The sequence below is a fragment of the Cetorhinus maximus genome, chromosome 9 (assembly GCF_964194155.1).
Source record: "Cetorhinus maximus chromosome 9, sCetMax3.hap1.1, whole genome shotgun sequence".
Taxonomy (NCBI): domain Eukaryota; kingdom Metazoa; phylum Chordata; class Chondrichthyes; order Lamniformes; family Cetorhinidae; genus Cetorhinus; species Cetorhinus maximus.
The window spans coordinates 7,346,115-7,370,821 of record NC_135887.1 but is presented as its reverse complement, the minus strand read 5'-3'; the positions used below and the strand labels follow the sequence as shown (position 1 = coordinate 7,370,821).

The 24,707-nt window shown below is 44.1% G+C and overlaps 1 protein-coding gene across 1 annotated transcript in view; it reads right to left on the bottom strand.

The window, feature by feature from the left end:
• Positions 1 to 1,232: 1,232 nt before the first annotated feature.
• The window catches only part of blmh (bleomycin hydrolase), a 100,077-nt gene continuing 76,602 nt past the window's right edge, over positions 1,233 to 24,707 (bottom strand). The window contains exon 12 of the mRNA XM_078547998.1: positions 1,233 to 1,471. Coding sequence (XP_078404124.1) covers positions 1,323 to 1,471 — 149 coding nt within the window. The 3' untranslated portion in view covers positions 1,233 to 1,322. The remainder of the gene's footprint in view (positions 1,472 to 24,707) is intronic.

The window sequence follows — 24,707 nt, the reverse complement described above, 5'->3', positions numbered from 1 at the left end:
TAGGATAAAAAAAAATCCTCTTCCATGATATATACTGAGGAATGTGTATAATTACTTTAGATTGTCATTACCTAACATTCAGTAGACTTTACTCAAGGTTTAGAGTAGAGAGACTATAAATTAGATAAAAACAAAAAACTACTGCAGGTGCTGGAAATCCAAAACAAAAACAGAATTACCTGGAATAACTCAGCAGGTCTGGCAGCATCGGCGGAGAAGAAAAGAGTTGACGTTTTGAGTCCTCATGACCCTTCAACAGAACCGAGTAAAATTAGGAGAGGGGTGAAATATAAGCTGGTTTAAGGTTGGGGGGAGGGGGGGGAGAGAGAGAGAGAGAGAAGTTGGTGGAGGGGGGGCGGTGGTTGTAGGGACAAGCAAGCAGTGATAGGAGCAGATAATCAAAAGATGTCACAGACAAAGGAACAAAGAGGTGTTGAAGGTGGTGATATTATCTAAGAAAATGTGCTAATTAAGAATGGATGGCAGGACACTCAAGGTACAGCTCTAGTAGTGGGGGTGGGGTGGAAAGACTAACAGGGCATTACAGGTATGGATTTAAAAATAATGGAAATAGGTGGTAAAAGAAAAATCTATATAAATTATTGGAAAAAACAAAAGGGAGGGGGAAGAAACGGAAAGGGGGTGGGGATGGAGGAGGGAGTTCAAGATCTAAAATTGTTGAATTCAATATTCAGTCCGGAAGGCTGTAAAGTGCCTAGTCGGAAGATGAGGTGCTGTTCCTCCAGTTTGCGTTGGGCTTCACTGGAACAATGCAGCAAGCCAAGGACAGACATGTGGGCAAGAGAGCAGGGTGGAGTGTTAAAATGGCAAGCGACAGGGAGGTTTGGGTCTTTCTTGTGGACAGACCGCAGGTGTTCTGCAAAGCTATAACTTAGGTCCGTACTGTTGTCCATAGCGGCATTGGTCACTGCATCTGTCTCATACTATGCTTGTTCAGAGATGACTTGATACAGTCATTGGGTGTTCGATTCTGCAACATCTCAGTTCCTTGTCATGAGCAACTTAACAAACCCAATGTATGAGCGGAAAATAGACTTGATGCATACTTACTGAAAATATTGATTAGTCTTTGTCAAGGTTGGGTAAGTGGCACGATCTTTTGAAAGATTCTAAACTTCAGGATGACAAAACAGGAAGACTTCTCTCACAAGTCTACAGTTTTGTATCTTACAATGGTAGTTCAACAGTGAGAAAAAATTTCCAGCTAAGAGTAAGAACGAATGTATGTTTATTTGTAACTTTAACAGAGTAGCATGAAGAATGTAAAAACATCCATGTAAAATGAAGACAGTCTTGATTGTTTATGCTAGGGCACCCATTGGATCCCAAGCTGGAAGAACTCTGGGTTCTTGCTCCATTACTTTCAGAATCTCCGCTGGTATATACTTCTTGTCCACAACCACTTCAAAGACATATTCAGTGAACCATTCATCCGATAAAACCAGGTAACCTTTTAAAAACAAAAAGAAATGAATGAATCCTCTTGACAGGAGAATAGGACTAAGACAAAAACAGAATTACCTGGAAAAACTCAGCAGGTCTGGCAGCGTCGGCGGAGAAGAAAACAGTTGACGTTTCGAGTCCTCATGACCCTTCAACAGAACTAAGACTTCACTGCTGTTATGAAAACAGCCACAGGGAAACAGCTACAGGGAAACAAAGACTATGGGGAATTCTTGAAAAATCTGTCATTCCTTTACCTGAGAGCATATTCCAAATGCAGCATATCTTGACCTTTTATATCACTTCCACATACTGTGGAATCTATTTACTGTTGCTTCCTGCTACCTGATCGCCAGCTCTATTTCTTGAATTATATTTTTTCACCAGAGATGCCTGCTCACATGATTTTTCTTTAAAAAACTTAAGTATGTGTACATTTCGTTGTTCTCATGTCACTACTCAGGCATCCACACTGAGCCCAGGACTCCATTTATTTTTTCACCACTCTAAAGCTCATCTGTCTTTTCTTGTAAGGCTAGAAAGTAGAATTATAAACAACTCCCTTCATTTAATCACTGAATATATTTGAGGAGAAAATTTAACATTCTGATTCTGTTTTAACATATAAGACATATCTTCAAAACGCTAGGTGGATTTTAATCTTTCATCTTTCATATCACATTCAGATACTGTGGAATTTATTTACTGTTGCCCCCTGCTGTCAGCTTTTTTCTTGTTTTATATTTTATCACCTGTCAATTGCCTATTTTTTAAACCTTGAAGTACATTTATACTTTGTTGTTCTCATATCACTACTCAGATGCAAGTTTTCAAATCCACTGTGCATTGCCAAAACGCAGAAAACATTTCACAGCTGTTTCCCTGAAGTATGTCTGTCCAATTGCAGCATGACCTGCACAATATCTAGGCCCGGGCTGACAAGTGGCAAGTAACCTTCACGTCACACAAATGCCAGGCAATGACCATCTCCAACAAGAGAGAATCTAACCATCGCCCCATGACATTCAATGGCATTACCATCGCTGAATCTCCCACTATCAACAACCTGGGGTGGGGGGGGGGTTACCATTGACCAGAAACTGAACTGGACTAGCTATATAAATACTGTGGCTACAAAAACAGGTCAGGGCTAGGGATTGTGCGGCGAGTAACTCACCTCCTAACTCCCCAAAGCCTGTCCACCATCTACAAGGCACAAGTCAGGAGTGTGATGGAATACTTTCTGCTTGCCTGGATGAATGCAGTTCCAACAAGACTCGAGAAGCTTTACAGCATCCAGGACAAAGCAGCCCGCTTGATTGGCACCCCATCCACAAACATTCACTCCCTCCACCATCTTCACACAGTGACAACAGTGTGTACCATCTACAAGATGCACTGCAGGAACTCACCAAGCCTCCTTAGACAGCACCTTCCAAACCCACGACCACTACCATCTATAAGGACAAGGGCAGCAGACACATGGGAACACCACCACCTGGAAGTTCCCCTCCAAACCACACAGTATCCTGACTTGAAAATTTATTGCCTTTTTTTTTAACTGTCGCTGAACAAATTCCTGGAAGTGCATCCCTAACAGCACTGTGAGTCTACTTACACAACATGGACTTCAACAGTTCAAGAAGACAGCTCACCACCACCTGCTCAAGGGCAATTAGGGATGGGCAACAAATGCTGGCCTAGCCAGCGATGCCTACATCCCATGAATGAATTATAAAAAAGTATGGTTTAGTCTCTTCATATACTAAACTGACCAAACCTGTTATATCAATAATCTTACATGTGTTGTGTGTTCCCATTCACGTCACAATTTTATTTCAATGTTTTCTGATGACATTGCTCTGTTACATAAGGAAAGACCACAGACCTGAATTTCCTTGGAGGAATATTAAAATCACCCCTTCCACATTATCATAACTATATCAGATACTGACTCTGTTCTCCAGCTTTGGGGTAAATTAGGGCTTTGCATTTTCTTTCTGGGAAATTTTGTTCTAATGCCGGCAAAGCCTGCAAAAGTATATGGACTAATCTATGAAACATAAGGCATTGAACCCGCTGCAATGTATGTTTACACATTGGGGAAAAAAAAAGAGCATTTCTATAGCAACCCATCATGTACCTCAGAAATATGCCAAAGCATTCCAACTACAGTAAGCTACTTTGAAGTGGAATAACTTTTTTCATATAGGCAAATATGGCAGCCATTTCCCACAGTGTAACATCCTGCAAGCAGTCTTGACCCGAATGACCATCTGGTTGAGCGGAGAATGTCAGTTATACAATGGGATAACTCCTCATTCTTATTCAAAACCTAGCTCAATATACAAACAGCCCCTTGGGTTTACCACTTAAACCATGCTAATATTTCTCTTCTAATGAAGTACATATGTGTAACAATCAAGGACAGATTAGCCAAGTAGGTATTGTATTTCAGAGGGTTGTATGTGGAACTCTCTTCCCAAAGAGCGGTGGAAGCAGCATCACTGAATATTTTTAAGACTGAGTTAGATAGATTGTTGATTGACAAAGGAGTCAAAGGGTACGGGGGGGTAGGAAGGAAAGTGGAGTTGAGGCCACCATCAGATCAGCCATGATCTTATTGAGTGGCGGAGCAGGCTCGAGGGGCTGAATGGCCAACTCCTGCTCCTAATTTATATGTATGTTAGTTAGTTATCTATCCCTGCCACTAAATAAAATGAGGCTTACACAACTTGGAATGTTATTATTAACAAAGTTTCTGTACTATATATAAGACAATCTTATGAACAGTCTGACTTTCCAGTGAAAGTTTGATGAGCCTACTTCCAGGCAGTTGTATTTTTGACGAACAAACTAACAGTGATCGCTAGCTGTTGCTAGTATTTAATAACCTATTTTAAGTAGCTTCAGTTTATAAGTAGAATAATGGCTTGTTAAGAGGCTAAAGTGGTCCTGAGTTAGCTTCAGACTAGTGTGTGTGTAGGAGCAACAGAGCAAAGTTGAACATGCCCCCAAAACCCACAGTAATACCCAGTGCCTCTCTATGCAAAAATCCAAATCCATGAGAAGGAAGGTGAGAAAGGACCATCAGGCTCTTTAATCCTCATACAAGCTCTTACGAAAGGTGCAACCACATGTAACACCCCCTGCATTCATTAGTAATTTAGGTCCAGGAAGATGAAAAAATAAAAAGAATCACAGCGCCTGTGGTCAATTTAAAATAATGCTGGGAAATTTCCTTAAATTTTTGCCTAAAATATTGGTCTGAAAAATTTGACTTCCATACAGTTATGTATGGTAAGCTGCAGGATAGCAAGGTTACCTTACCTACAATGCATCATGAGACAGACTTAAACTGAAGCCCACCTCATGTTAATTGAATACAATTACTATCCAATTTCTTATACAAGTAATGGGCAATAACTGGGGACACACCTGTTCTCATATATAGAGGAACAGGTTAAGAGAGGTTTTTGTTGGAGATGCATGGTATGCAATGTATGTAAATTAAAGCTGGCAAGTGAATAAAGACTAGGCTCCAGTATCCTCTCCTTCACTGCCTGGCTGTCTGAGTTGTAAAAGCTTTCATATATCCAATTTCCTTTGGGGTCCTGGATTATTCCATTCCACACGTACTCTGCCTGAAGGCAGGTTCTTGGCTCAAATGTCTGCTGATACTTTGTCCCGAGTGGTTTTACTTGGTAGTTTTGTCAATGGTGGTTTGCCATTGCCTTCCACTCTCATGGGCAGGACAAAGAGGCAGGTCCCAAGTCTTACCTCAGTCAGAACAGGAATCAAAACCCATGCTGTTGGCATTATTCTGAACCACAGGCTAACCATCTGAGCTAACTGCTCTCTACTGGGCTATCTCAGGCCAGAAAAGACTGTTTCCATTCATCAAAGATTCACAGATTCCTTATTCCACTTTACTTCTGATGCTCTTCTGCTTCCCTATCTGCCAAAAGTTTATGTGCCACTGTCTTGAAATTGAATAAGGAAGAACTTGCTGTAGCTTGTGTCTGATCAAATGTTGATTTGTGCGAAATTCTTCCTGCATCTGTCAGTGGAACTTTGGAGGTGTTGCCATTGTGGACTGAAGCAGTTTTTAATGAAGAAAACATGCCCCAAGTTTCTCTGTGCTACAGCTCATTGGAGCTTGTTCAAAGGCATTGGGACCTCCTTTGCTTGGATCCATTGGCTCAACCAGCCAGCAGGAACAAAATTACATCCAAAGGGGCAGGGTGATCGCTGAGACTCAGCACAGCAACTGTTAGCCATACTGTTAAAGGAGGTGTGTTGTGAGCAGAACTGGGCTGATTATTGGAGGGGGTACTGGAATGTTCAAATGAAGTGCAGGCAGTAAGTGGAGTACAAGACAGTATCACTGACAGCATAAATAAAATTCAAGATCATAATCTTACTAAGAAACAAATAAAAACACAGCACAAGAGCAATAACAATATAAAAGGAACCAGATGAATAAACAATAGTGTGTGACACTAGAGATACCTTACAAAATTCATTCAGTACAGCATCAAATTTTGATAAAGGGAGCTTCTATTAATTAACAAAATAATTTTGCATTCTGCAGAGGTATCTCTAAAATCAATTTTTTAAAAAAATGAATGTCTGAGTAGCCATTTTAAAATAGGAAGTTTTTTTAAATCACTGTCTACACCACAGTGTAATTGCAGTCCATTCTATAACTTATAGCTTGTTATTTTAGTCCCAGGGCATGGTTAATATTTTTACACTACAGAGAAAATCTAATTTTGTGAGTTTTTTTTTAAAAACAGAGTAACTCTCATTTGGAGTTGGCCTGTGTTGCCAGTTCCCTATGAGATTTGCCAATAATTGTGAGCAGGACAAGTCATGATTCTGAAGCCAGCATTCCTGCATCTGTCCTCTCAGGTTAATACTCCAGCTTTCTAAATGACACAAACTTTATTATACAATAGGTGTCAGCTTTTACAGTGTAATGTGAACAAAATCTATTATATATTATTAAATAAAATCTTCCAGTTTTCTAGCAGTTAAAGTTTATTCACACATAGCTACTGTAACATGATATTCATCTGGAACAGGCTCTATAATGTTTTTGCAGCACACTCCATTTATTGAATTTCATTTTACTATGTTTCTACTTGCAACACTCTTGACTGCAAAAGGCACATTTTCCAAAATTAAACATTTTCAACTCTTTGTGTTACAGCACCTATTTAGAATCTGCTTATTGTATCCTTTACTGCTAATTAACGATCATTTTATTAAAAAAATAAATAACTTCTCTGTGCAAAATTGTAAAACCTTATTCCTCAATTATGTCACTGATTTCTTTTTCATTCATTTTATGCTTGTGATGTTTTTGGTGAAAAAATAGTTTAGAACGCACCCAGGCCATAAAAATATTAGAGAGTGGGAAAATAAAATTCCCCACAGGATGATGGATATGGAGAATAGAATCCCCCCAAAAAGTAGATAACTGAAACACAATCAGCCTCCTCTTGGAAAAGGGGTTGGAATGATACCTGTTGACAGGAACTTGGAGAAGGAAATTAGCATTCCCTTAAATAGGGGATTAGTAAAAAAAAAAGACTTCCATTTATATAGCGCCCTAACCGCACAACCACCCAAAACACTTTACTGTAATTACACTTCACATCACTGGCTGTAACGTAGGTAACGTGATAGCCAATTTACACAGCAAGGTCCAACAAACAGCGATGTGGTAATGTCCGGGGGTCATCTGTCTTCTGTTGATTGATGGAGAAATATTGGCCAAGAGACCAGGAATAACTCCTCTTCTTTGAAATGGTGCCTTGGATTCTTTTATGTTTACCTGGAGTGTCAGCTTTGATTTTTGTGCTCAAATTCTGCAGTGGTGCTTGAACCCATAGTCTCCTTACTCGAAGGTGAGAATGCTGCCAACTGAGTCACAGCAGAAACCTACTTGGTTCATCCATGCGAGGAGTCCCATGTTAGAATAACCAGGCATTGGATAGAGAGGTCTTTATGGAATATGTAGACTTCTCTCTCGTGAAATGTGAGGTTTGAGCTGAAAAAGTGCATTCTTTTAAATCGTAAAGTTACTTGAAGTAACAGAGTGACTCCGAGCCATTATACTGTAGTATTCTTATGCAAAAAGGAATGAAGAAAGCAGTGCCACTGAAATTAGTTTAAAAAGTCCAACTGAGACACTTGCAAAACTTTGAATGAAAATGATAAATTTCCTCAAACTTGTGAAATGGTTTGGAACAAGATACTTGTTCATTATCACTAAGTCACACTGCGAATTTAATTCCAAGGCTACTTGGAAGTAGCAGTTCTATTTTGTGTTTTGCTAGGACTGTGAACCAGGATCCTGTTAAATGTATTTATGTAAAGCTGAGCTACAGTATTTAAATGTCCTCCATCTTGTAATTGGATAACTTAATGGAAGAGCATTTATAAATTTTGATGCCAACTGTCCAAGTTACTCCAACATACAAATAAACCAATCGCCAGACTAAACATCTGACTCTCCGCTGGTTAGGATCTTGCTCCTCTCTTAATGTGACAAATTATGGCCTTAATGGGACATCAGCCTATGACAAATCAGTTTATAATTTGTCGCTGTGATCAGTTATGTTATTTCCCACATAATATTACCGTGAACAACTGTATTTGCGAGTGCTTATATTGTTTAGGGGTGATGCAATAATTTTGAGCATCAATGCAATTTGGTGCTATACAAACTGCATGGCATATTTGAACCCTTCTTAATATGGATTGGAGACTCCAGTAAAAACAATGTTGGGTACATTGACACTGTTTCTACTATCCAACAGTGGCCCACTGCAAAAATAAAAAAATCTGCAACCCATAATAAGGATTCAAATATGCCTTTGCATATTTGCGAAGCACCAAGTTGCACCTGTGTTCAAAATTATTGCATCACCCCTAAACTACATAAGCACCCCATATTCAATTGTTCACAGTAATATCCTATCAGAAGTAACATAGCTGATCACAGCTACTAAATATAAACTCGTATGTCGTTGGCTGATGTCTTATTCATTAGGGCCATCATTTGTCACATTACAGAGGAGCAAGATCCGATCCAAACCAGTCAGTCAGATGCTTACTCTGGGGATCAGTTTATTTGTGTGTTTTGGGTAGTTTGACAGTTAACCATAAAATTTAATCTAATGAGGCACATCTTAATGTATAGTTGGATTGATGCATTTGACAACAGTATCTTACAGAGAAGAAACCAATAACTGCCCAGATTGGGAATGATCCTTAGTTTTATCCACTCATTTACTCATTAACACCAGTTGACTATAGAATAATTTAAATCTTTTTAGCTGTTAACCAGGCCCTTTAAAGTTTCCATCTCATGTGCAGGCATCTCCTTCCCATCAATGACTACAATACACTAGCACAGAAGTGTAATGTAACTGGTGTTTTTTTTTTTTGTTGCTGTTACATAAGTACAGTGTCACCAGGTTTAATGTCATTAAATCAAACGAGTCTCCCCGGTGCCCCCGATTTGCCGGGAATTATTCTTCTCACAAGTTTGAGAACTTGATAAAGATCCAATATAGTACTTGGCAAGCTTTACGCTACAAAGGAATCGTTATATCTCAAATATTTCTGCTGTTAAAAGGAATCCAGAACTCCCCGAGGAACATATATTAAATTGATATCTAGTTCAAACAATTGGCCTACCTTGAGTCATAAAATACCACTGCACACCCAGACACAATCTGACGGCTGCAATTTATCTGTATTTTATACATTTAATAACTTACATCTGCACGCTCAACCTTTACCATTACAAATGTCTATTTCTACATCTTGTAATGGAGACTACTTGTTTCAACTGGTCACACTGGAGTTCTATTCTCCCCTCAAAGTGTGGTAGAAACACCATTGGTGAGTGGGTATCAATACATGACATATTTACGTGGCAGTTTCCATCATAAATGTGAACATGAGATTTATAATAGATATACAAAAATAAGGATAAAATCTACGACTTTGAAAGGGAATCTACATTGTGTTTGAACAGCCTGGTCCAAATGTGCCCTCCCTCACTTTCCCCTTTACCTGAAAGTTACACTTAGTCCTGACTCCTGAAACACAATGCCATAAGAGATGGACTTGTGATTTATTGATTTTTTTTATGTCTGCGTGCACTTCCTGTCTACTTTTCCTGCAATAAAATTCCTATCTTTATAATGGAAACTGGCTACATACAATTATCATACCATGATTACATCCTCTGTCATTGGAAGCATTACAGTGCCACTAATGGCAGACAATGTAATTATAGCATGACAAGTTCATATAAACAGTTTCCATTTTAAATGTGGACAATGTAATTTATAATGGGAATATAAAAATACACAATGCATACCTCTGGGGACTGACTTATGTCTCCATACCCCAGCTGAATTATCTTGACCCTCTAATCTTTCCTCACTTGAAGACTCCACTTGGTCTTAAATCACAATGGCAGATTGACTAGTCTTCATAAAATCATGAGATATGTATGGATGAGTTAAGGCTATTTGGCTCCTCTCAATTCTGCTGCTGCTGACAAACCTACGTTTCCCGCTGCTGCATTAATTGTCTAAATGATCCTGGGACATGTGTCCCTATCACTTTGCCTGGAAGTCCATTCCGAGGGCTGACTCTCCACATAATGAAGCAGTTCCTGATATCAGTCCTAAAGTTATAACTAATTTGATTCCGTGTCCCTTTATCCTGCGCTTAGAGTTTAATTTACAGTATTGACTGTTCTATACCACTATAAGATCCTTTCTCAGATGCTTGCTATCCAGGGTGTAAAGCCCATGTCTCTTTATCTTTCCTCATAACTCAGAACTGCTACGAGAAATCAGGCTCATTGCTCTTCTTCGAAATGCTGCCAGCGTTTGAATATCCTCCTTGTTTCTCAGTGACCAGAACTGTACACAGTACTTAAGAGTTCAGTCTGACTAGAGCCCTGTATAGTTTGATCATGACCTCCCTTGACTTGTATTCTAATGTTTTGGCTATGTAGTTCAACATTCTACAGTCTTGGTGTGAATTTGTCTACAGTACTATACAAGCAAGGCACACACTAGTAATCTGAGAGTTTATTGAATACTTGAAAAAGCATCCAAAATCATTTATAATTTTAAACTGCTGTAATAGTTAATTATAAACATCCCATTAAATGAGAATTGGCACTAATTGCTCTACATGTGAAGAGGTGAGTTGGTTCCGAATTGTGTTCATTTCAAGGTAGTCATTGTCCTGCCATTTCTCCGCTGCCTTCCATCTCCCCTTCTGCCCCCACCCTGCTCTCCCACCCCCCCGCAACTGGTTTTGGTCCCATTGTAAAAGGATAAACAGCAAACTAGCTGTGTGAACTGAGGCACAGCTCTCTTCCCACATGGCCATAACAAGGCTTAGACTTCTTCATCGGAAAAGTAACGTCAAGCGACCGACACCCTCAGCCAGCAGGTCCCTCAGTTCCATCCACGCCCTCACCTCCAGCCAAGAGGACACCTCCTCCATTGAAGAGCTGGAATTTAACAGCCTGGAAGACCTGTCACAGCGCTTACCCACACTCTGCACCAGCGCAGAGACACACACCTCGGTGGGACCTCGATCTAGAGCAGGCTTGGGTTCACAATCTGGTGGTCACTGCGCAGACACATATCCGCAGCAGCAGGAGTCAGGTTTGTGTGAGCTCCCTGGCACTCGGCCAACTACTGGGACTCAAGCATCTTGTGAGGTCTGAGTCAGGTGACGAGCGTCTAGATTCGGCCTTCCAACTCATCCTGGAGAGTCAGCAGAAGGCGTGAGAACGTCACACAGAGCTGTTGGAAGAGTGGCACGTGAATTGGAGGATTGCGTCTGCCTGCTCTCTGATGAGGTGGTGCCCACATGCGCCGGTATGGAGGTCTCCATGGAGACCCTGGTCCAGCAGAACACGGAGATGTGTGCAGACCTGCACTCCATCAGGGGGAGCCATGGGTGAGTTCCTGCAGTGGCAATGTGAGAGGGAGACGGGCACCTCGATGTCCCTCCAGGTGCTCCTTCCCCTCAAGGAGTCAGGGTGGGGCCCCCGAGCACCTGAAGGAAGGAGGAACAGCAGCTAGACACTCCTGCGTCATCCACTCAGGAATCTCAGAGGCTGTCCTCTCCCTCCGAGTCCCCTTTGCCTGTGAGCCCCTCAGCCTCGCCCTCTGTCACCACAGAGGGAGTAGCTGACCAATGAGTGATTCTGGAGGGAGAATTGTATGTGTGGTAGGGCATTCCGGAGCCTTGTGCAAGCCTCTCCCACGCATGTGGATCCTTCCCGTATCATAGTCACTTGGATGTCCTGAGCATTCTCAATGCTGGGGTTTGTTTTCAGTTGTCCATCTGAGCTGACCTGTATCTCCGCCCACCCCCTGACCACACTCCCATACAGTCTGATCTCACCCACCATGACTGTCATTTCACTTTCGATTTGGACAGCATGGTCTGGATTCGGTTTTATGTGCGCTCCCCTGTCTTTTCCCCTCCCCCAGTCACCCATTTCCTTTCCCCCATCACAGTTGTCCCCCCGGCATCACCTTCCACCTCCCCTCGGTGACCTACCAGCCACAACCCTTTTCCTCCGGGATGTCCAGGTGAACGTGCACATTCTCTTCCTTCCCAAAAATCCCACCCCCACCCACACTCACCTCCCCGACCTCCTCCTTCACACCCCCAGGGTCCGTGTCTGGCTCCGAGTCCCCACCAACCACCCTCGCCATCCCTTCTACCGCTACCATCGCACCCTCACCCTCCCACCCTACCGCCTCACTCTGCCCTCGGTCATTCTCATTACCCCTGGACTACCCCCCACCCCTCCACCCCCACCCCCACCACTCCCCTCCCCTGCACTCCCCCAGATGCCCTCCCCTCTCCGCACACCCCTCGCCTCCACTGCAGCCCCTCCCCTCACTCGCACCCCCCACCTTCCCTCCGCTCTCCGCTCCGCACTCCCTCCTCTCCCCATTCCCTTCTTCGCACCCCCTCCCCGCATCCCTTCCCCTCATCCCCTCCATTTCCCCCACTCCACCCCCTCCCCTCATCCCCTCCCCTCATCCCCTCCATTTCCCGCACTCCTTCCCCTCCCCGCACTCCTTCCCCTCCCGCCCTCCCTCCCCTCCCCGCACTCCCTCCCCTCTCCGCACTCCCTCCCCTTCCCCGCCCCTTCCCCTCCCCTCCCTCCCCTCCCCTCCGCCCCGCACTCCCCCCCCCCATATTCCACTCCCGTCCCATCCCCTCCCCCCAAACTCCCTCCCCTCCCCGCATCCCCTCCTCTCCTCTCCTCGCACTCCATCCCCTCTGCTCATCCCCTCCCCTCCCCGCACTCCCTCCCCTCCCCGCCCAAAATCCCTCCCCTCCTCACACTCCCCCCACTCCCCTCCCCGCACTCCCCTCCCCGTCCCCCTTCCCCCCCTCCCCCTTCCCCTCCCCCCCTCCCCCTTCCCCTCCCCCCCTCCCCCTTCCCCTCCCCCTCCCCTCCCTCCCTTCCTCTCCCCGCACTCCCTCCCCTCCCTTCCTCTCCCCGCACTCCCCCCCCCCCCCCCGCACTCCCCCCCACATTCCACTCCCGTCCCGTCCCCTCCCCCCAAACTCCCTCCCCTCCCCTCCCCGCATCCCCTCTCCTCTCACTCCATCCCCTCTGCTCATCCCCTCCCCTCAGCCCTTCCTCTCCTCGCACTTCATCCCCTCCCCTCATTCCCTCCATATCCCGCACTCCCTCCCCACACCCCATCCCCTCATCTTCCCACACTCCCTCCCCGCAAGCCCTCCCCTCCCCCCCCAAAATCCCTCCCCTCCTCGCACTTCCCCATTCCCCTCCCCGCACTCCCTCCCCCACCTCCCCGCACTCCCCCCCCTCCCCTCCCCCCAAACTCCCTCCCCTCCCCCCACTCCCTCCCCCCACTCCCTCCCCCCACTCTCTCCCACTTCTCTCCCCCCACTCCCTCCCACTTCTCTCCCCCCACTCCCTCCCACTTCCCTCCCCCCACTCCCTCCCACTTCCCTCCCCCCACTCCCTCCCACTTCCCTCCCCCCTCCCCCAGACTCCCTCCCCTCACACCTTCGCCCCCCCCTTACACCTACTTTCCCAGTTGCCATTCTCTTCCCCCGTTACCCCCTCCTCCACATCCTCTTTCCCCCCATGCCTTTATTCCCTCCCTCCTAACCTCCCCCCCCCCCCCCCCCCCACCGACACCTCTTCCTCTTCCTCTCCCAGTCGATCCTACAGCTCCCTCTCCCACCCCCTCGACCATCATTCTTGGAATACTTGGCCATCCTGTGGTTGCCTCGGAATTGTTTCCGGGAACAGCGGGCCCAAGTCCGGCATGCAGACACTTCCCTGGAGTGTAATTCTGGCCATCGGGGGCACTTTCTCCCAAGACAGATTCGGCAAGTCGGCACATTTCCTGACTCTGCGCCCCCACATCGGGAGTGAAAATCCGGGCCATTGCGTTTAGTTTTTTTCGAATTAAATTCTTACTCCTGCCCCATAAAATAGCTTAGAAAGTCTAAGTGTACATCACACACACACACACACCACACACACACACACACACACACACACATACACACACACAGAAAAGAAAGGGGTTCAGGGCAAAGACCATGATTAAAAATAAGAGTTAAGGTTTCACATGAGTCCAGATCAAAGTCCAATGAGGGAATCTTTTCCCCGCAGAGGTTGGCTGGCTGGAGACCGGTGGTATCAGGTTTGGTTTTCTGGTGGTGTCGATGTCCCAAGATGAAGCAGAAGCACAGAGATTGAACCAGTTCTGCGGGCAACAGCACAAAATCTTCCCAGCAGAGTCAGGTTAGATGGGAGCCGGTTATCCAGCCTGGCCAGAGCTTGCCTGTGTGTGACCTGCCAGTCAGATGTGAAACGACAGGCTGAAGAGAAAACCCAAAAGCTGTTTAATTAAAGCAATTCAAACAGCTCAATTTTTGGTCACGTGACCCGGCGGTTGCAGGTTGAGCTATTCAGCTAACGAGACCCTTGTTCAAACCTATCGTGTTTTGAGCAGGTAACGGTAGAACCATTCGCACAACGTTGGAGACGGGGAGTCACAAGAAGCTCTGCCTTTCTCCATAACTATCCTTTGTGATTACTTGGCTGGAATGTTTACAAAATGCAAGGAGTGTTACATTCCAGGGGTTTAATGTGTTAGCCTTTGTCCAGAAACTTCCAGAACTACCATCATGTGGTCACCAGTGGCCATTTTATCAGTCCAGCCATTTGTCCATTTTTAAAAAAAACGGAATTTAAACAAGAGAATGTGGAAGAGAAACAAATTTAAATTTTTTTTTTCCCTTCATGCTATCTCAACAGGACAATCATTTAAATTGAAGGTTTAGCAAAAACTTCCTTTATAATTAAAACATAATGGCCCAAATCTTCCAGTCTCCAGATCACCAGAGATGGGACATAATTGGGAGACGTGCATTAGGAACCTGTGGATATCCTGACATACAGACATACATGGGAATTGGCCAGGAAGTTTAAACTTCTGATGGGCTGATTGCCTGCTGCCTGGGACCCTCTGTCAATGTCTCCGAACCTGAGCTCAGGGCGAAGACTTGGGCTAGATACACGGGATTTGCTTTGATAGTTTCCCAGGAAATGTTAGACATTAAAGCCTGGTCTAACTCCACAACTGGCCATCCCCCAATCACCCCACCCCCTACCCCCCCACCCGATGCTGGCTGACCTCCTGACTATTCCTCCCACCACCCCATCCTTCCAACCCGACATGACTACCCTCCTTGGCTGGATCTGACTATCCCTTCAGCCACCTGACTACCCCCCGCCGACCCGACCCGACCAAACCACCCCCGACCTAATCCGATCCATCCACCAGACTCGTTTACTCACCTCACCCACCCACCCACCCGCCTCACCCCGTTCGCTCGCTCTTTCTCTCACCCACACTCATTCATTAAAAGACAGGACCTTCAAAAAACTTATCTGAAGACGGCAGCTAGTGTCCTAGAAACATGGCGTGTCCTCTCCTTTCCCCCAACGCTATCCTGCTGGCCGGATTTCGATGGGAGATGCCGTGCTGCCCACTCCTCGTTCAGCTGGGATTGGAAGATCCCTGGAGAAATGGGCAGTATAAATCGGGTGGGTAACATCTTATCGAGCAGTGGCAATGTGCCCAGCATTGCTGCTGGCTGGAAGATCGAGGCCTATGTTTGTGTACCACACTGGAATTTGTAACATTCCCTTTTTTTTTTTCCCCTGCTGATTAATGTGAGGTGAAATATTTCTGTGGAATGGAACACTTTGTATGTCAACATCAGAACTCCCAGATTACGTATAGTACAATAGATGACGGAGAATATATATCGATATATGTACTATAATTATGACAACTAAAATATATTTGTTACAGGGATTTTGCACATGGTGTCTCAAAACTAATTTTGATGCTAACTGCAATGTATTTCTCTTCAATATTTAAATGCATTTCCACATTTTCTAAGCTTAAAAGGTTATCACTGTTCCCAGCCCTCCTCTTTGAAGTTTCCAACTAATCATTAACTTATAATCTTGTACTCCTCTTTAAATTTCCCTAAAAGGCTGTTAGTTCTGTTGAAGGGTTGTGTGGACCCGAAACGTCAACTCTTTTCTTCTCCACCGATGCTGCCAGACCTGCTGAGTTTTTCCAGGTAATTCTGTTTTTGTTTTCCCTAAAAGGCTGGTTTGTTATGCTCTCTCTTCACTGTACTTTTAAAATTCTCATCCTTGCTTTTAAATTCCTCTGTGACCTCCCCCCACACCTCTGTAAACTCTTCCAGTCACACAACCCTCTGAGATCTCAGCATTTCTGTTATTCTTGCCTCTTGGATAGCCCTGGTTTTAATTGCTCCACCACTGGCGGCCACACCATGTTTTATGGTTTCACATGTCTCGGCTTCACAATCACCAGCAATCTGTCACTTGATGCTGAAATCAACACAGGCATTGCAAAACTGAAGCTGTAACGTCCTTGCTGAGTAACAGCATGTGGAGCTATGGCAACCTGACTGAAAACCAAACTGCAAGTCCACCAAGCCTGCGTCCCCAGTGCACTCGTCTACAGTGGTGAGACATGGACAACTCATGCTAGGCAGGAGGTAAGAGAAGGCTGAACAGTTTCCACCTTCGCTGTCTTAGACATATCCTTGGCCTCTCTTAGCAGGACAAGGTCACCTCACTCAAGGGTCCTGGAGTGTGCTATTTTCATCAGCATAAACTCAATGCTAAGCCAATGCTGGCACAGCCACGTTCATTGGATGGATGATGAACCAGAAACCTTCTGTATGGTAAAACTGGTCACTAGGTCATGACCACCCGGATGTCCATATTTTCACTAGAAGGACGCCTACAGGAAAGAGATGAAGATGGTGGACATTGAGAGTGACCACTGGGAGGTGACTGATGACAGCTGTGACCTCTGGAGGCTGACCGTTTGGAAGGGCCTTGGAAGAGGCGAGTAGAAGGTAAAAGCTCAGCTGGCCAAGAAGAGGACCCAGAGAAAACAGGGGCCAGTGAATCTTACACCTTCCCAGCCACTGTCTTCCTCTGCAGCAAATCCAGCAGAGGCGGTCATGCCAGAGGGGGGGCTCCTGAGCCACACCAGGTGATGCCTAGTTGACCACCAAGACGCAAATCATCGTCTTACAAGACAGAAGACCACCAATGAGATCAGTATGATTCACTTAATGTTTTGTCACTGAATCACAAGCCAAAACTCATCTTTCTCAACAGCCGCTTTCGGGAACACTACATCATGGAGAAATGAGACATGAGTCAAGTCAATGCTTGTACAGAGACACTGAGTTCCTAATTTCAAATTTGTTACACTGGGCATTAGTTAAGTAGAGTCCTTACTGGAAAGGGGAGGGAAATAAAAACTTCACTCATAACTCTATTAAGACTTTCAAAGAATTGGCACAGGCATAATGGGCTGAATGGCAACCTCTTGTGCTGTAAGATAATGAAAAAAAGGTCGGTATTTATATAGTGGCTTTCAAAACCATCAGACATATCAGAGTGCTTTACAGCCAACGAGTCCTTTCGAAGTGTAGTCATGTTATAATGTAGCAAACATGGCAGCCAATTTGCACACAGCAAGCTCCCACAGATAGCATTGTGGTATTGACCAGATAGCATTTTTGTGATGCTGATTGAGAGATAAGTATTCGGCAAGTTACCATGGATGGCTGCCCTGTTCTTGTTCAAAGTGTTGCCATTGGATCTTTTATGTCCACCTCAGAGAACAGACAGGGGCTTGGTTTAACATCTCATCCAAAAGAAAGCACTTCCGACAGGGCTGCACTCTCCCAGTACTGCACTAGAGCGTCAGCCTTGATCCTTGTGTCCAAGACCTGGAGTGGGGCTTGAATTGGGAACTTTTTGATTTAGAGGCAGGAGGGCTACCAACTAAGCCTCAGCCAACACTGGCCTTCAACATTTCATTCAGATGCCTAACGTGCTAAAGTAACCCCAGATCTTAATTGCATTCCTTTTCTTTCTCTCACTGGATATTAGAAGGAAGAGAGAAACAGTGCAGTGATCCATCTCCAATAATATCTCACAGTTACGAGCTCCATCAAACGAAGACCAAGTAGCGTGTGGCAGTAGCACATCTGGTGAGTCCAACAGCTTTAAAGGAGCAGGGTGGGGGGGATGGGGAGGGATCCTAGGTTCCATTATAACCGCAACTGATTTTATTGGAAAATTACCATCAGCTGTTTTTGAAAGATTGATGAATCTTCCAGTGTTGTGATAAATATTTGAATAGATTCCAAACCATGTGTCCCAAGATTTCCACAAGATTAATGGACACAGGAGAGATCGCAAACCCAGAATCTGCCAATGGCCTCAAACATCTGCTAGCCAGTGAACGCTACTGATCAGTATTTCATAGTGCTGCTGCCACACAACATCTGGAGGCCTGAAACGGAAATCCTTTAGATTACAGGATTATTTACTATTTTATGTTTACATTTCTAAGCAAGACCTATTCCCTCCATTTCCTAAAAAAACAGGATGCCAGCAAGCCATCAGATAATTTTGGAATTGAAACAATAAACATGTTCCAAAATTACAATTAAGCAAGCAATGGGGGGAGACAGGTTTTTTTTTTTAATTCACTCATGGGATGTGGGCGTCGCTGGCTAGGCCAGCATTTATTGCCCATCCCTAATTGCCCTTGAGAAGGTGGTGGTGAGCTGCCTTCTTGAACCGCTGCAGTCCATCTGGTGTTTGTACACCCACAGTGCTGTTAGGGAGGGACTTCCAGGATTTTGACACAGCAACAGTGAGGGAATAGCGATATATTTCCAAGTCAGGATAGTGAGTGGCTTGGAGGGGAACTTCCAGGTGGTGGTGTTCCCATGTGTCTGCTGCCCTTGTCCTTTTAGATGGTGGTGGTCGTGGGGTTTGGAAGGTGCTGCTTAAGGATACTTGGTGAGTTCCTGAAGTGCATCTTGTAGATGGTCCACACTGCTGCCAGTGTGCTTTGGTGGTGGAGGGAGTATATATTTGTGGATGGGGTGCCAATCAAGGTGCCTCCATTCCTAACTCCAAGGGGCTGGAGCTACATCAACGAGCATCAAACCATAAGCAGTACATGTTTCTGCTCTTCAAAAATTCATCTGATATAGGTACAGTGTCTCAAAACCAGCAACCTCAGGTACAGAGTCTTTGCCGGATTTCAGATCTTGCCAGTTTGAGTAGAGTTGAGTGGTTCCACGCGGATTGGGCTACATGGTCTCAAGAGTTGCTCGGACCATTCAGAACGCGGGAAAAGACCGGTGCATGAAGCTGACAACTCACCCAGTATGGCACTGTGCCAATGCAGCACCTAGACCAACAAGTCGGTAAGTTATTTTACTCATTTAATAAGAATTCGCGTGTGGAAGCTTATAAAAATGTCCAGTTTTCAGACATCTCCAGTTTTCAGATGAGACACTGTATCTGTAATTCAATTTGCTGAACCCTAAATTAAAGGCCTGGAATGTTGCCTAATACTATGAATAAGTGCACCTTTAATATCTTTCGCTGTTATATCCTACATTGGTGAAATGCCCCAGCTGAAACAATCTATTCTTTATCTTTCAAAATATATCCCTCTAGAAACAAATTCTCGTATCAATCACAAATCATATCCTTGCAATCCAATTGATAACCGGTTATGAAAGCTTACGGGATAGTTGGTTTTGTAAATGGGAGAAAATGAATATAAAAGCAGACAGAACGAGCATGTTCATGCATTGTGCCTTTTTCAACTGAACAAAAACAAAAGCTTGGGGGAACAGCCATTCCCTGGTTCATTCTTCATCCCAATACCTTGATCAGAGTCGACCTGCCTGGTTTGAATTTGAACAGAAGCTTGGCAGTTAACTTCCCCTAGTGTATTCTCCATGGCAACACCCCTAGCAGAGTCCACTTGCCAACCAATTAGCACCCTCTTCTCATGCAGTATAAATTGTTTTTCGCTTTACTATTGGCATTCTTGCAAACTTGTCCTGATGAGTGCAAAATGAAAAGCTTAGACAGCATGTCTCTTTCTTCAACAAGACTCTGTTCTATACTATTAAACAACTATTTTCTATCTCTTCTATAAAGGGTAGAAGTAACTATGTTGTCAGGTGAACCTTTAAACTGTTCATATCAAATTCCAGTCTCTTGAACTTAAAATAAACTAGTTAATGTCTTCATTATGATTGAAATTAGTATTTTGCAATTGTTTAGTTCTTAATTAACTTTTTGGGGACTGCATTGTGTTTTGCAAATTTCAAACTACTGGCACATTTTCTCCAATGCAGTGAAAATGCCTTAAGTTTATTTAAGAAGTGGAATTAAGGTTTTCATCTCCCATGACAGGCACCCTATTGATTTTTCTGTCTGACTGCCAATTAGTGCTAAATTAAGGCAGGAATGTCTAATCTTTTGGAGCAAAGTGTGCTATAACTACTGAGAAGACTGTAGAATTAAACTCTTTTAGCGTCTGGCAGAATAATGATTCAACAACACATCCCAATCTATTTTACATTTCTTGGACTAAGTCGTTCCAAGTGCTTTAAAAATTCTTTTTAAACAAAGCTTCTAAATGCCAAAAGAGATTACACCAATGTAAGAATGAAACCCTTGTCAATCTATCCTGTTTCTAAATCAGTAAGTTAGTAAAAGGCTGAATTTTCAGCTTGCCAGCTCTACGTGCACATGTTGTCCAGAGATGTGTTACCCCCTGCTGAGGGTAAAGTAGGGCAGGAAGACGCAAGGCATTTCAGCGCGTCTCACTGAGTACTCTCAGCCTTCACAGGTACCCACTGAGGCAAAGCTGGCTTCTTTCTTGCTTCCCCATTGCATTTTGCAAGATTAGGAAAAGATATTTGTCTCCTGGTTTCATTCTCAATTCTTTTGACTTATTGCCAAATCAGCAATTTCCCATTGAGAGTGTAGTTAAGGTTATTTCTTTAACCTAAATAAATATAAATCAGCAAAGATTGTGTGGTGAGGGGGGTGGGGGTGGGACTGGAAAGCTCCCCTTTATTCTCACTATTTGTATTACTGAACTACTGCTACGTTGATACCTGTACCATGAAACACACAATTCTGACTTCATTTTGTGGGGAGGAGTACAGTCTCCTCTTTTTATTGTCACCAGCAAGCAATGGGGCTAGATAAAGAGGGAGAAAGGAGGCACATGTGGAGCATAAACACTGGGAAGGACCAACTGAGCTGAAAGGCCAATATCCTTGCTGTCACTATTGAAGGGTTGAAGGGTCATGAGGACTCGAAACGTCAACTGTGCTCTTCTCCGCTGATGCTGCCAGACCTGCTGAGTTTTTCCAGGTATTTCTGTTTCTGTTTTTGTCCTTGTTGTCACTGGCAGCTGTCCCTCCATTCGAGGATGACATCCTTTCAGGGTTAAGAGTTTCTGCCAGGATCAAGAGTTTCTTGACCTGCTGACCTTTGGGCACACAGGGCAGGATGTCCCGCAAGGTGGTGGGATCCAGGAGGGCAGGATTTGCTTCCTTCTCTGCCGCCTCTCTGCCTCATCAGTAAGATGTTGTGAGTCAAAGTGTGATGCAGCTTGATGGACAAGCTGTTGCCATTTTGAACGATTGGTGGCAGGCTCCTCCCAGTCATTAATGCCAAAGCTGCCGTGCTTCAAGGTGAGCTTCAGAGGTGTCTTTGAAGCATTTTCTAAGTCCTTCCCAGGGATTTGGCCATTTGAGAGTTGAGAAAAAAAGAGCGCGGTGGGGAAGACGCTTTTTGGCCATCCAGGGTTCAGTCCATTAATAGTTGATTTTGCATGAGTTTTTCCTGAATGTCTGTGAAGCTGGCTACAAGGAGGACACTAGTGTTTGTTCAACGGTCCTCTCATTGAACTCCGGGGATGTGGCAGAGGTATTGCTGATGGAATTTCTCTAGCGCTCTTATGTGTCGTTGATTGTACAGTCCAGGTCTCACTTCAGAACCAGAAGTGTGATGACTGCAACTGCTCTGTACACTAGGACTTTTGACTTGTGGAGGTTTTTGTTGTCAAACACTTGCTGCTGTAGCCTGTAGAAGGCTGAGCTGGCACAGCTGACCCAGTGTTGGACCTCCTCGCCAATGGTGGCTTTTGAGAGAGCTGGCTTCCAAGGTATGGGAAGTGCTGAACATTTCCAGAGTCTCTTCTGCAACATATATGTTGTTACGATCCCAGATCACACCTCAATTGCGTTACAATCCAGGTAAGTACAGTAACTTGGACAAAATTTGAAATCCCAGTTACTTATTAGGAGAATAAAGCCACAAGATTCCATGATTTTAAATAAAGAGAAGAAACTTTACTCTACAAAAGTCAGCAAAGCAAACAGTCAACACTATCTACCGTATGCTCTAACATCTAGAATTAACATCATATGAATTAACTGCAAACTGTGGTCAAACACATCACAAACTGCACATTAAATGGCAGACACAGCCAAGACAGATCTCTTAAATTTCTCAGCAACCCACCCAGACATCAGTGATCACAATGAGTTACAAAACTCTATAAAACTCTGTCTTCCTCATGAGCAATTTCAGCTCTTTGTCTTCAAAGAGCTAGTCTGATTGCCAGTCAACAGCAGTCTACTCCACCTGAGTTCCGTGGGTACACTCCTCACCAGAAGGCACACTATTCCAGAACTATTCCATGTGACATATAAAATGCTTTCCCTATCCCTACTGACCTTGCTCCAAATGGCCTTGCTCCAAGTTTGGTTACCTGAAACTTAGGACTGGTTTAAGGGGCAGCGCTAGATAGAATTGGCACAACAAGAGAGAATATGTTTAAAGGAGCCAATATGTTTTATGAAATTCATCTTGATGCCACCCAGTGTTGTTAATTCTCCACTGCTGCTGCTCCATGGAATCAAAGGTGGAGGGAGAGCGAGGCTGGGGAAGGGGAGGAAGTGAGTATCCCTTAACAAATTCCACTTTATTCACTGTGTTTAATTGACTGTCCACCCACACTACAAATCCTGAGGATACTGAACAGCAGCTCAGCTGGAACTTCACGATAAATATCCAGGGAAATTACGGATAGTCCTGGCATAAATATCAAAAATCAGAGAAAAAATATTAATTCAAATTCACAGACGTTTTATAGCAACAAAGCTGTCTTTACATTGCTATTATATACCTTAAACCAGATTTTTTCTCCCCCTCTTTTTTTCTCCTCAGTTGCTTCTCAAAAGCTTTTCTCGATTGGGAGCCGACAAGGTCTGTGCCGCTCTCCGAATGAGTAATGCACCTAGTGCCATCCCCCCTGCCTTCTCCCTGACCCTGCACGTTCTCCCTTTTCCAAAAATAATCCAATTCCATTTTGAATGCCTCGGTTGAACCTGCCTCCACCACAATCTCAAGCAGTGCATATCAGATCATAATCACGTGCTGTATGAAAAAGCTACTCCTTGTGTCGCTGTTGCTTTTTTTTTGGCCAATTACCTTAATCTTGCACCTTCCTGTTCTCAATCCTTCCACCAGTGGGAACAGTTTCTCCCCATCTACTTTATCCAATCCCCTCATGATTTTGAATATCCCCATCAAATCTCCTCTCAACCTTCCTTTCCCCATGAAAAATAGTCCCAACTTTTCCAATCTATGTAACTGAAGTTCTCCATCCCTGGAACCATTCTTGTGATTTTTTTTTCTACATTCTCTCTAATGTCTTCACACCTTTCCTAAAGTGTGGTGCCCAGAACTGGATATAATACTTCAGTTGAGATAGAACCAGTGTTTTATACAAGTTTAACATAAACTCTTTGCTCTTATACTCTGTCCACTCAAGCCAGAACTAGAGTAGCTAAGCTAGGCCTATAGTCCAATGCAGTATTGAGAGAGAATGCTGTATTGTTGGAGGTACTGTCCTTCAGCTGGGACATTAAACCATGGTCCCACCTGCCCAAAACTAACAGTTCAGGTGATTGTTAAAGATCATATTGCACTACTTAAGGAGCAGGGAGATTTTCTGCTATTGTGACCACCATCCCTCTTAAACCAAAATGAGCCATTGCCAGCTAGTTTTGGTGGGTGCTGACTCTCTGTATGTTTACAAGAGGGAGATGGATTGGTCCTTGACTGGGTTGGAGATTATATTATACAGAAAGTAAGTGCCTTTGTAGATATCACTTGGCCCATGGTTTTGGTCATCTGAGGAGGGTCGGAAAGATGCTTTGAACTTTTTTCCCCCCTTATAAATCCTGGATTTATTCTGCATTTTTGCCTCCCCCAGATTACCAAGGGAAAGGGTGTAGGGGTCTGAAAGGATGCTCTAGCCATCATGGTGTGTGGCAGGTTTAATGGAACTAGTTCTTCCCTCTCGGTCAATTTGGTATGTTCATTGTACTAACATAAGAAACAGATTATTCAACTGGTAACTGCTTATAAAATGCTGCTGCCATGGCACAATAATCATCCTCACCTACACAACAATTTACCACGCAAAGTGAAAAAGATTATTCATTGAATAAAAAGTGCCGTGGGTTATTTTGTCATATGCAAAGATACTATACAAGTATTCCTGTCCATTCTGTGTTTATTGCCATCTCTATTCTTTTACTTCAAATTACATTTTCTACATTACAACAGTGACTGCATCTCAAAAGTACTTCATTTTCTGTAAAGCACTTCGAGAGGTTTGGTGGCCGTGAAAGGTGCTATA